The following is a 13156-nucleotide window of genomic DNA, read 5'->3' on the forward strand; positions in this document are numbered from 1 at the left end:
ATATAAATAGAAAGCAGGAGACAACAGCTTCGCCTCACTTGGAGGTCGCCACTGATGATGTTACCTAGCCAGGTAATGAAACGTCTGGATATCAAACCTATAACTCAGCGAGCAAACCTACACCCTAAATCTCAACCTGAGCTACAAACCTTCACAAACCTTGCAAAAGGATTATAATAAATATCACTTAAAAAAATACCACATACCTCAGGATTATAATGGAATACTCTCCATTTTCCAAATCAAATGTGGGTCAAACAATACTAAAAAGGTTTGACACTATTCAAAACACCACATCCATCACCTTAAGCAGTCTGTCATCAATGCATAATGACAGCATTGAGATGTACTATGCAACTCATCAAGGTGATTTAGACAATACCTTCCAAAGTTGTAACCTCTACTACCTAGAAAGAAAAGGCCAGCATTTTACAGGTTCCATCTGTAGATTCTCCACTAAGCCACATACCATTCTGACTCAGAATTAAACAAAACAACCAAAGAACTGCAAGTGCTGGGAATCAGAACAAAACTTTAATTCTAAAGAAGGGTTACTGAATCCAAAACGTTAACTGTTCTTTCTCTTCACAGATGCTGCCAAACCTGCTGAGATTTTCCACCAATTTCTGCTTTTGTTTCTGATTTAGAACTATGTCTGTGCTTCACTGTCATTGGGTCAAAATCATGGAATACCCTCCTAAAAGGCCACAAAAAAAAACAATGTGCATATACCTACACTAAATGAACTGCAGCAGTTTACTAAGGTGGCCCACCACTACTATCTCAAGGTGAAAAATAAGGATCCCATGATAAATAAAAGCAAGTACATGCTTGGTACCATATCTGTGGCAAAGGTAGGGATGAAGAAGTCAGGGCTCTTTGGATGACAAAAGAGATAGAGAATATGAAGCAACAAAAACAAAAGAGGTTATCTAATGCAAGTCAGATGAAATCAATAAGCAGAAACCATTCCAAATACGAGGTTGTAAGGTAAAGGGAAAAGGAAAGTAAGTCTGGGAACAGAGACAAAATAATCAAATTGAATACAACACAAAAGAGCATGAAATAATCTACCAGTATTTAAATAGTAAATGGATAGTAATGAGGTGGGGTGTATCCTTTTGGGGACATTGAGGGTGATACATGCTTAGAAACAGAGGGCTAAATGAAAACATTTAATGAATACTTTGTATCAGGGTTTGCTAAAAAAGATAATGGTATCAAATATTGATAGCAGTGATGATGGAGGAATGGATATGATGAAAATAAATAGGCAGGATGAACTGGAAAGGTTGACTTAATATGGATTACTTGCCTGGTTCAGATAGTATGTGTCCAGGTTACTAAAGTATCAGTAATGGTGAAGAGAATGGGAAAGACTTACTATAAATTACATGTGAGCATTCAAGTTATATGAAGGAGTAGGCCATCCATTCCCTCCTGTCTGCTCTGCCTTTCAACAAGATAATGGCTGATCTGACTGCAGCCTCACCTCCACTTTCTACCTATACCTGACAACAAAGTGACTCTCATATTAGTCAAGAACCTATTGTGGACAGGTGGCCAGCAGCAGAAATGACTATGAAACTAATTAAGGGTTACAATCAAGCATGCTGAGAATTTTGGTCAAGTTTAAACTCTGACCTAGCTCAAAACTGCAGTTAGGGCGTGTTGGGACTTGTCTTGTCAGCTGTGACCTGCAGTTTCCTGTGTTGACCAAATAAGGGAGATTTTCTGGCGGTCTGCTAGACATAATAGCTCTACAATACTTTGTATGGAGCATTGAACGTGGCTGTAGATGACATGATATAAATGTCTGGGTTGTTTACCAGTGAACTCCATTGGTTGAGATTGAACATTGTGATCAGGTTTGGTCAATTCATTGGCTAAATGCCACAGACGTTTCTGGAAAATGAGCATATTTTGGGATAAATATTAGCAGAACAAAGGCGTTTGCAGGAGTGAGCCCTCAAGACCAGCTTTTGAAAAGCGCATCTCCTGAAGTTACCATTCGCGTGAACCTCCTCTGAACACGATCCAAGGCCAGTGCATCCTTCTTGAGATATGGGGCACAAAACTGCACACAATACTGCAAATATGGTCTGACCAGAGCCTTATACAGCCTCAGAATTATACCCCTGCTTTTATATTCAAGTCCTCTCAAAATAAATGCCATCATTGCATTTGCCTTCTTAACTACTTACTCAACCTGCAAGTTTATCTTGAGAGAATCCTGGACTAGAACTCCCAAGTCTCTTTGCACTTCAGACGTCTGAATTTTCTACCAATTTAGAAAATAGTCAATCCCTCTATTCTTCCTACCAAAGTACATGACTTCACATTTTCCCACATTGTACTCCACCTGCCACTTCTTTGCCCAGTCTCCTAATCTTTTGCAGTCTCCCCGTCTCCTCGATGCTGCCTGTTCCTCTACCTATCTTTGTATTGTCTGCAAACTTAGCCAGAAGCCCTTAGTTCCTTCATCTAGATCATTAATGTATAAAGTGACAAGTTGTGGTCCCAACACTGAGCCTTGCGGAACACCACTTGTTACTGGCTGTGCTCCTGAGAAGGATCCTTTTATCCCCACTCTCTGCTTTCTGCTAGACAGTCAAGCTTCTATCCATGTTAGCACCTTGCTTTCAACACAATGGGCTCTTATCCTCCTGTGCGGCAGCTTGTCAAAGGCCTTCTTTAAGATCAGGTAGATAACATCCATTGGCTCTCCTTGGTCTAACCTGCTTGTTACTTCCTCAAAAAATTATAGAAGATTTGCCAGTCATGACCTTCCCTTGATGATACCGTGCTGACCTTGCCCTATTTTATCAGACACTTAAGTACTTAGAAATCTCATCCTTCATGATGGATTCCAGGATCTTACCCATGATCAAGGTTAGGCTAACTGGTCTGTAATTTTCCTCCTTTTGCCGTACTGCCTTTTTAAACAGAGGTGTCATGTTAGTGATTTTCCAGACCTCTGGGACCCTTCCTAATTCAAGGGCTATCTGAAAGATTACAACTAACGCCCCCATTATCTTGTCAGCTATCTCCATTAGAACTCTGGGGTATAGTCCATCTGGTAACCAATCCTCTATTCATGTTAATATACTACTTCCTACACTACAAGCTCTTATGTTACTTAATAAACCTCAATGTGGCATTTTGTTAAATGTCTTCTGGAAATCAAAATACTGTATATCAACTGGTTTTCTTTTATCTACATTGCTTGTTACTCCTTCAACTGAACCAAGACATCACTACTCCTGTACAAGACCTCTTGCAGTAAAGGCTAACAAACCAACAGGCTCCCTAATAGCTTGCTGCATCTGCATGTTAACCTTCAGTAACTTATTGACAAGGACACCAAGTCCTTTTGCATATTATCACTTTCAAACCTTGCACCTTTTAAGGCATACCTATCTTTTATTCCTACCAAAGTGGATAAACTCTCATTTTTCCATGTTATATTCTATCTAATGGAGCCTTACCAGAATTGAGGTAATTTTGGAAAATTAAAACCGAAGGATCGTCTACTTCAGTAACCAGTTCTTTTAACATCCTACGATGACATCCGTTAGGGCCAGGAGGCTGTCAGATTTTAATTCTAATAATTTTGCCAAGTAGTCTTTCTCTGCTGACTGCAATTGTTTTAAGTTCCTCTGGCCTTTTTGTATTCTGATTCATTATTTCTGGGATGTTGCTTGAATCCTCTCCAGTGCAGACAGATGCAAAATCTGTTCATTTCCTATATTCCATTATTAATTCCCCAGACAGTGTCTAGAAGAATCATGCTAACACCAGCCTTTTAGTTTTTGAATATCAGTAGAAACTTATTATCTGATTTTATATTTTTAGCTAGCTCTAATTTCTCACTTCTTATTAACCTCTTAGTCATTCTTTACATTCTGTCTAATTTTCTGATTGGTCACGCTGTTTTGCAGAAATATACACTTTTTTTTGCTCAGTTTGTTACTGTCTTTAACTTCCTTATTTAGCTATGAATTACACTTCAGTCTTTCATAAGTTCTCTCTTTATTTGTATATATCTTGACTGATCTGAAACATCTCCTAAAATGTCCATAAATCTCCTTAAATGTGGGCGGCACGGTGGCACAGTGGTTCGCACTGCTGCACTCACAGTGCCAGAGACCCGGGTTCAATTCCCGCCTCAGGCGACTCTCTGTGTGGAGTTTGCACATTCTCCCTGTGCCTGCGTGGTTTCCTCTGGGTGCTCCAGTTTCCTCCCACAATCACAAAAATTAGAACTTGCTAAGTTGCCTGTAGTGTTAGGTGAAGGGGTAAATGTAGGGGAATGGGTCTGGGTGGGTTGCTCGGTGTGGACTTGTTGGGCCAAAGGGCCTGTTTCCACACTGTAAGTAATCTAAAAAAAAAATCAGCCACTGTATCTCTAAAATCCTATCCATCAACCTAGTTTCTCCATTCACTTTAGCCAGGTCTGTCTTCATACTATCATAATTACTCTTATGTAAATTTAAAATGCTAGTGTTTGATCCACTCTTCTCTCCCTCATACAAAGTCCAATCATATTAAGATTACTGCTACCTAGACTCACCTTTACTGCGTAGTAATTAATGAATCAACCAATCCTGTCTCATTGCATATTATCAGATCTGGTATTGTTGCATTCTGATTACTTTAAAACACATTGTCCCAAAACTACTGATCACCTAGACAACTCTTGTCAATCTGATTCACGCAAACTATATGTCGAATAAAGTCATCCTTGATTATCACCATACCTTCTTAAAAGGCCTAATTATTTCTTCCTGTATTTCTCATTCTACAGTATAGCTCCTGTCAAGGGGGACCTATAACCCACTCCACAAGTGATTTCTGACGCTTTTAATTCCTAACCTTTGGTCAAACTGATTCCATATTTTGACCACTGGATGTGAGATAATCCATTCTATGCTACCTTTAGTTAACGGAGCTACCCCTCTACCTCTTCCTAGCTTCCTTTCTTCCTAATGTCACATATCTTTGAATAGTAAGGTCCCAGGCTTTGACATCGAATGGCCATGTTTTTGTAATGGCTATCAGATCATACATACTTATTATTAGTTAGGATGTCAGTTCATCTGTTCTGTCATAAAAACTACGTGCATTCAAACATGGAATGTTAAGTTCTGTCGTAGAGTCATAGAGCCTTTTTACTATTTTCGTGATCTCTAGTTATATTTCCTGTTGAACATTTGAGTTTGCATTCTATCCCTTCCTGTCACACTCTGAACACCATTTCCTTTAGGCCCTCTTGCCTTGTCCTCTCTATTTATCAAATATTCCCAAACTTGATTTCACACTCCTACTATTTACTTATATTTAAAGCACCCTTTACCTCCCTAGTTGTAAGATTCACTAGAAAACTAGTCCTAACAAATGAACTGAAAGAACTGTGGATGCTGTGAATCAGAAACAAAAACAAATTGTTGGAAGAGTTCAGCATCTGTGGAGAAAAATCAGAGTTAATGTTTAGGGTTGAGTGACCCTTCTTCAGACCATAGGATATGGAAGTTCTGAGGAAGGGTCACTCAACCTGAAACATTAACTCTGATTTCTCTCTACAGATGCTGCCAGACCTGCTGAGGTTTTCTAGCAATTTCTGTTTTTGTTCTGGTCTTAACACAAATCAGGTGAAGACCATCCAAACAGTACAGCTCCAAGTTTTCCCAGTACTGGTGCCTGCGCACCATGAATCAAAACCTAGTTCTCACACACCAATCTTTAAGCCAAGTATTCACCTATCTAATCTGGCACTCACCTTTTGCCTATATACTCATGGCTCAGGTAATAATATACAGATTGTTATCTTTGAGGGTCTGCTTTAAAATTTTGAAATTTGCTCAAACCCTTAGCTGCTCAAACCCTCAAACCCTAGTTTTGACTACGCTATTGCAAGTTCCCCTCCAACCCAGCACAAATGTCCCAATCCCTGGTATCGGGCAGGCAACAAAGGCATTTGGACTCTCACTCTTGGCTGTAAAGAACATTTCATATCTCCCAATTATGGTACCTCTACTCATTAATTCTCACAGTTTGAATGGTATCCTGTACTATAGTGCCATGAACAGTTTGCTCATCTACCTGAGACAGCAAGAATTTCACACCGTATTAGACATTTGCTTCATGACCATTCTTGCTTGACTCAAAGTTACACTCTCCTATCCCTGGTCACTGAACAAATTAGAAGACCTTATTTTAATGGAGTGCAACTGCTTGGAATGAATGTCTAATAATCTGCTTCCCACCTGATGTATCACAGTACCTGCAGTTCATAAACTCTGAGCCAAAGCTCCTCAAGCCACAAACATTTCTTAGAGATGTGTATGCCATGGGACATACAGTATTTACCAATAAGTTATGTAGACATTTTTAAAAAAGTGAACAAAATACTCAGCAAATAAGCACTTGCATATTTCCTTTTAATGTCCCTTTATATCATTCTCTGCAGCTTTTCAACTCCTGCTCTCCTGGAGGCTGATAGAGTTAGAAAAAGAAACCAGCACCTCTGTGCCCTCATTTCACCAAACTAGAGCTTCACTCAACTAAAGCTACATTCCCTCACCCAACTGCTATCTATCTAAGAAATTTTTTAATGAACCTGTTCAGAGACATTATTTTAAATGTCTGGAGCAGGTGTGACTTGAAGTCAGGCTTTATAGCCCGAGATAGGAATATTATCACTCCACCACAAGAGGAACACTCCCGCCTCACACACACAATCTCATTATCCATACTCTATAACAAGGTGCACTCCAACCTCTTTTGTTCATATATCTTTTGTCGGTATGTTTAATCGACCTGTCATGACACTCCATTGAGGAAGGTGGGCCTGAATCCAGGTCTTCTGGCCCAGAGGTGGGCACACAAAACTACTGCCCCAAAAGAGCCTTCCTTCTTCACTTACATTAACAGAAACTCAGAAGAGCTCTTTTGCAGTTACTGAAACAAGATCATACCAGTTAATAAATTAGTAATGGCATTATCTTGGGTACCAAGGTACCTAGGTACAAAAAAAAACTTAGGTACAAAGTAGTAAGAGAAATAAGAGTTAAAAAGTTAAGCATTATTTCACAGAATAAGTAGAAAAATAAAGAAAAAGATAATGGTTAACACTATAGTACATTTCTATGACTCTGATTCTATGACTAAAGTCTTTAGTAATTTAAACTAGGAAAATAAAGTTCAACAATTAAAAGTTCAACAGCCTTTGATGAGTCCTCCGCTTATCTCATTCTACAAGAGACCTCAGCTGTCTGTTCTTGACCCCACTGCCACAGATATTGTCACTGCTGCTGAAACCGCTGCCTCTCTGATCTGCCCTGGTGCCTTGAGAATATGCCCAGGCAGAATCCACTTGTACACCGAGATAACGTCATGAGCTGCTAAGAGACCAGGTTGAGAGCTGCTCAGAGACCAGACTAAGACCTGCCATGAGGGATGTTAACACCAAAAGGGAGAAAAGCACCAAAAAGGAGGATAACACGAGTAAAAAGGGGAAAAAAAGAAGGAAACAATAAATAAATAGAAGGAGCAGAGGAGCTCCAGTTGGAGAATCCTATACTGCTGACACCTTGACCTTAGACATGAAGCTGGTGACAAAGGATCTTTAGCAATGTCTTTTGAAATTCATATCCAAGAAAAGGTATAACGACATTCCCAGTCATCATAGATCAGTTTAATATTAATGGTGGTACGGTTTTAGAAACAATAATCAAAGGGGGAAATCACCACATACCTGAATAGGTTTCAGTTAATGAAAGGAAATTCAGGATTTGTAAAAGCAGATGGTACTTGAATAAACTAAATTACCTTTGATGAAACAGTAATTAAGGTTGACAAGGAAAATGGGATCAATCATATCTAGGTGGATTTTCGCAAAGTTTTTGCTAAAGCAACATACAGACAGCTGGTTAACAAAATTGAGGCTCTCACAATAGGAGTGCCAGTTTCAGCTTGGATATAAAAAAACAAGTTTAAGGCTGGATGTCTGGTCAGTATGGACAAATTGGGCCGATGGGTTTGTTTCTGTGCAGTACATCTCTGTGACTCTATGAAAGAGTTATTAGAGAGGAGTGCTTTAAGCACACCCACTATGATGATGTCATGTGGACTTTGGGCAAAACAGCACAACAACCTAAAGGACTGAGGCCTAACATCTAGGAGAAAGTGAGGACTGCAGATGCTGGAGATCAGAGCTTAAAAACGTGTTGCTGGAAAAGCGCAGCAGGTCAGGCAGCATCAAAGGAACTGAAGAATCGATGTTTCGGGCATAAGTCCTTCTTCAGGAAGAAGAAGGGCTTATGCCCGAAACGTCGATTCTCCTGTTCCTTTGATGCTGCCTGACCTGCTGCGCTTTTCCAGCAACACATTTTTAGGCCTAACATCTAGCCTTTCTTAAACTTTCTGCAAAAATGTCTGTTGTAGTGATTGGAACATAGATGGCCAGGGGATCTTGTTGAGTATGATATCACTGTTTGGGGTTGTTAATTTGGGCTGACCAAGGAGCCCTCGCTGATAGTTATAAGTCTGAGTCTCAGAGAGTCTTCTATTCTATGGGCTGGTTCTGAGCTGGCTGGTCAGAATCCATGTATTATGCATTTACAAATAAAGCTTGACTTGATGACAGCATACTGGCCTTTGTGCAGTTATTTCAGTGGCAACAAGAGAAAACAGTATGCTTTTGAAGAAACTTTGTTTGCAACAGTCATCTTTGAATTCGGGCAAGCATTTCTGGCATAATGGAAAGCTTGACTCATTGGATCCTGCCATCGAAGATTGGGCCCAGTATGTTGAAAGAAAGCATTATTTATTCAGGCAAATGTCATTGGGACAGATGAAAAGCAACGAGAACTTTCATCCTTAACTAGCTACACAGCTGTCATTGTGAAGTGCTCACCAGATTGCGGTCCCATACTTTCTAAGTCTAATGATCCCAATGAGGTGTCAGTATTTGAGCTGGTGGGGAAGTTGGAGGTCTGCGGGAGGCAGCATCACCAATGCTTTTTCTGAGGCCTTGGTAATCTCGTCCTCAAAGACCAAAGAGATGGCTCCTAGGGGAGCCAGTTTCACTGACAAGGTGGTGGACATCATGCTGGTAACTGGAAGGCGAAAGAGAGAGAGAGAAGACATCATGGCCAGTGGTTAGACATGATGTGCAATGAATGAGTCTGATAGCAGGGTTGATGGGAAAGTTGCTGTGGAATGAAGACTGGTAAATACTTATTTCGCAAGGCATAGATGTTGCAGCATCTCTGCAGAGGTAGAACCTGTCTTCTCCTGTGAGGACCAGGATTCTCTACTTGTATCAGCTCAGAAGCCTAATGTCAGCCACCCATTTGTCAATACAGATAGAGAACAAATAATTTCTTTGGTAATCTGGGAGGCACAAGTCGCAGCCCTAAAACCATTCAGTAACCCTCAGCAGAATGATGTACCACTGGTTGGATGTGAGTGAAGGTGTCAAGCAGAATCCAAGAGAGGCTGCAATAACAGTTGCTTGGGAGATAGTGCAGTCCAGCCACAGATATCCTTGTCAAAAGGAGACCCAGAACATTAGAAAATGAATACTCCAATTGAAGATGCACCAACATTCTATTTTAAACCTCCAAGCTTTAACTCAGCTGAACGAGGGCTATAAGTGTTGATCAACAGTAAGTTTCCTTGTCCATGCTTGACCCAATGCCATGAGATTTTATGGAATCCAGAGTGAATGCCAAGGACTCCTATGAATATCCTCTCTTAACAGTAATTATAATGTTTCTGATGGGTCAGTTTTGCTAGTGGATGGTGATGGACGAGACTGGAATATGGATGACAGGCATCTGCGAATATGGTAATGACCAGCTGTTGCTTGACTGGTCTGTAGGAAAGTTCTGCTAATTTTGGTACAAGCCTGGATGCTCTTCAAAAGGATTTTACAAAGCATTTTAGTGACCAGGATATACATCTGGTTTTATTGTTATTATTTTTTTCTTTAATTAACTGATCTAACCAATTGGCTTACTAGCCATTTAAGAGGTCAGTTAAGTGTCAGCCACATTTTTATGATTCTGGTACAGAGTTGGCAAACTATAGACTGTAGATCATATTTGACAAGGGAGATTTTAACCTCAAGCTACATTGTGTCCAAAACAACCTACCAGGCATCTGGGGCTCCAGTAAATATTCTAAGGAGCAAGAATCAGAAAATTTAAGAGGGGAATAAACTCAGATTAACTGTTTTTATCTATATAGACTGCCTTTTAATGAATGACTGGCTACGAAAAGTAGTTGAAAGTAAAGTAAAGGCTGGTGGCTAGCCGTAAATATCTAGTGAACTGGGAGTAGTGTATACCTGCCATGATAAGAATCGAAACACATTAAGAAACACTGAGAGCAATACAAAGAGTTAAGATACAAGTCACCCTTTGATTTTGTCCTGATTTCTACTGACTGTGTATTAAATACTTAAACAGATGCACTGAAGTGCTTTAAAGTGCCAGTGTGTCTTACATAGGATTACATTGCCATATGCAGCAAAGAAACAGGTCATCCAGCTCAAACAGTTCATTCCAATGTTTACATTCCACTCCAGAACTTTTCCATGTTCCTTATCTACATCGACCACCAAAGCTATTTATTCTCTTCCCCATTAAATGTTCTATTGTCCCCTTAAATACATCCATAGGGTATGGTTCAGTTAGTAGCACTGTTACCTCTGAGCCAGAAGTTTGTGGGTGCAAACTCCAAGTTTGACACTACAGTGAAGCGATGAAATGCTGCACTCAGATATATTTTGAATGAGACGTTAAGGACCCATCTGCCCCCTCAACTGCAAGTGGAAAATCCCATGGCACTATTTCAAACCATAGAGGGCTTCTATCTGGCTAATACCAGTAAAAAAAAATTATTTAAACATGATCTGATTGCTACCAGGTTGTTATTTTGTGAGGAACTTGATGTAGAAATCAACTCGTACACATTTCCTTCATTATAATAGTGACTACACTATTTAAAAACTGCTTTATTTAAATAAAGCATTTTGAGAATTCTGCAGTCATAAAAGACACTGTGTAAGCGCAGGTCTCTCTTTATGTAGATGGGACCTCTTCTTCAAGAATGAGCAAAATCTAATACACGTGGATTAAACTGACAAATATACTCACTGATGCTTTTGAAAGTTGCCCAACCAATGTTGCTGAATCCACGAAGACTCAATTGAATAACAAAAGGACGAAAACTCCGCAAAAGATTTGCTATGTCATTGTCTTCAATCTGTTTTCTTACTGGTGAGAAGTTAATCTGAAATGAAAGGTTTCAGAATTAAGACACAGTAAAGCATCATGTAGACAGCATGGCTCCTTCATGATGTGACTTTTACAAGTTCAAAGCTTTTTTGCAAAAAGGGATAATGTATATTTTGATTTCACAGTCTTGTGCTTCATTTAACACCTCTACAGATTCATCAAGTCTTGTTTAAATAGGGAATCCCCATAGTGCCATGAAACATTGACAGCTCAATTTATATCCATTTATTACAAATGGAATTTTGATGTTCCTGTATTTAGAAAGAAAAAGAGAAACTGTCTTTTTTCAGTCCTCCCTATATTAGCTCTAGCTCAATCAAAACTCTGCTGCATATATCCTAACGCACTCTCAGTTCCAAACTTCTAACATCCTAGGTTCATTCGTTGGCAATCCCCGTGTGCAATGAGGATGGCCAAATGGATCTCATCGAAGTGAGATTAGGGTTGTTAACCTGGGCCAATCAGGGAGCCCTGGCTGACAGATATAAATAGGAGATCTATTTTGATTTAGTCCCTACCCTCCCCTTCACTGTTTTTGATCACACAGCACTGTCCTTTGATGTGAAGGGCAGCGTTTGTCACTGGCCACCCGGGTGTTTTCCTATCTTCCCGGTGGTGGAAATTGAATAAAGATTTGTGCATTTTGTGTCTTTCACTGTATCTCACACCTGCACACACACACACACCATGGGTGCTGGAGATAAAATAAGCACTACCGCACTTAGGCGGTAGTGTGGGGGTAAAGAAAAGAAAAAAAAAAGAACAGGAGTGTCCTCCCAAAAAAAAATAAAAAAATAAATAAATAAATAAACAGGAGATCTATTTTGATTTAGTCCCTACCCTCCCCTTCACTGTTTTGATCACACAGCACTGCCCTTTGATGTGAAGGGCAGTGTTTGTCACTGGCCACCCGGGTGTTTTCCTGTCTTCCTGGTGGTGGAATTTGAATAAAGATTTGTGCACTTTGTGTCTTTCACTGTGTCTCACACCTGCACACACACACCATGGGTGCTGGGGGAAAAAAATAAGCACTACCGCACTTAGGTGGTAGTGTGGGGGAAAAATAAAAAAAAGAAAAAAAAAGAAAAAAGAAAAAAAATAAACAGGAGATCTATTTTGATTTTGTCCCTACCCTCCCCTTCACTGTTTTGATCACACAGCACTGTCCTTTGAGGTGAAGGGCAGTGTTTGTCACTGGCCACCCGGGTGTTTTCCTATCTTCCTGGTGGTGGAAATTGAATAAAGATTCGTGCACTTTGTGTCTTTCACTGTGTCTCACACCTGCACACACACACCATGGGTAAAAATAAATAAATAAATAAATATACAGGATTGTCACCAACACCTTGGAGTTGTTCAGGGAGAGGTGGGCGCCGCAGGGAGTGGAGTGCATCATTTCTCCCTCCAACTCTCTTTTTGAAAAGAAAAAAAAATAAATAAACAGGAGATCTATTTTGATTTAGTCCCTACCCTCCCCTTCACTGTTTTGATCACACAGCACTGCCCTTTGATGTGAAGGGCAGTGTTTGTCACTGGCCACCCGGGTGTTTTCCTGTCTTCCTGGTGGTGGAATTTGAATAAAGATTTGTGCTCTTTGTGTCTTTCACTGTGTCTCAGACCTGCACACACACACCATGGGAAAAGAAAAAAAAGAAAAAAAAGAAAAAAAAAGAAAAGAGAAAAAGTAAAAAAAAAATACAAAATAAACAGAAGATCTATTTTGATTTAGTCCCTACCCTCCCCTTCACTGTTTTTGATCACACAGCACTGCCCTTTGATGTGAAGGGCAGTGTTTGTCACTGGCCACCCGGGTGTTTTCCTATCTTCCTGGTGGTGGAATTTGAATAAAG

The 13156-nt window shown here is 39.9% G+C and overlaps 1 protein-coding gene across 1 annotated transcript in view; it reads right to left on the reverse strand.

Annotated features, from left to right (window-relative positions):
- fbxl13 (F-box and leucine-rich repeat protein 13) overlaps positions 1-13156 on the reverse strand; it is a 314516-nt gene that overhangs the window by 196877 nt on the left and 104483 nt on the right. Inside the window, exon 12 of the mRNA XM_043713824.1 lies at positions 11166-11301. Within this exon, the coding sequence (XP_043569759.1) occupies positions 11166-11301 (136 nt within the window). The remainder of the gene's footprint in view (positions 1-11165; positions 11302-13156) is intronic.

This window comes from Chiloscyllium plagiosum, chromosome 23 (assembly GCF_004010195.1).
Source record: "Chiloscyllium plagiosum isolate BGI_BamShark_2017 chromosome 23, ASM401019v2, whole genome shotgun sequence".
NCBI lineage: Eukaryota > Metazoa > Chordata > Chondrichthyes > Orectolobiformes > Hemiscylliidae > Chiloscyllium > Chiloscyllium plagiosum.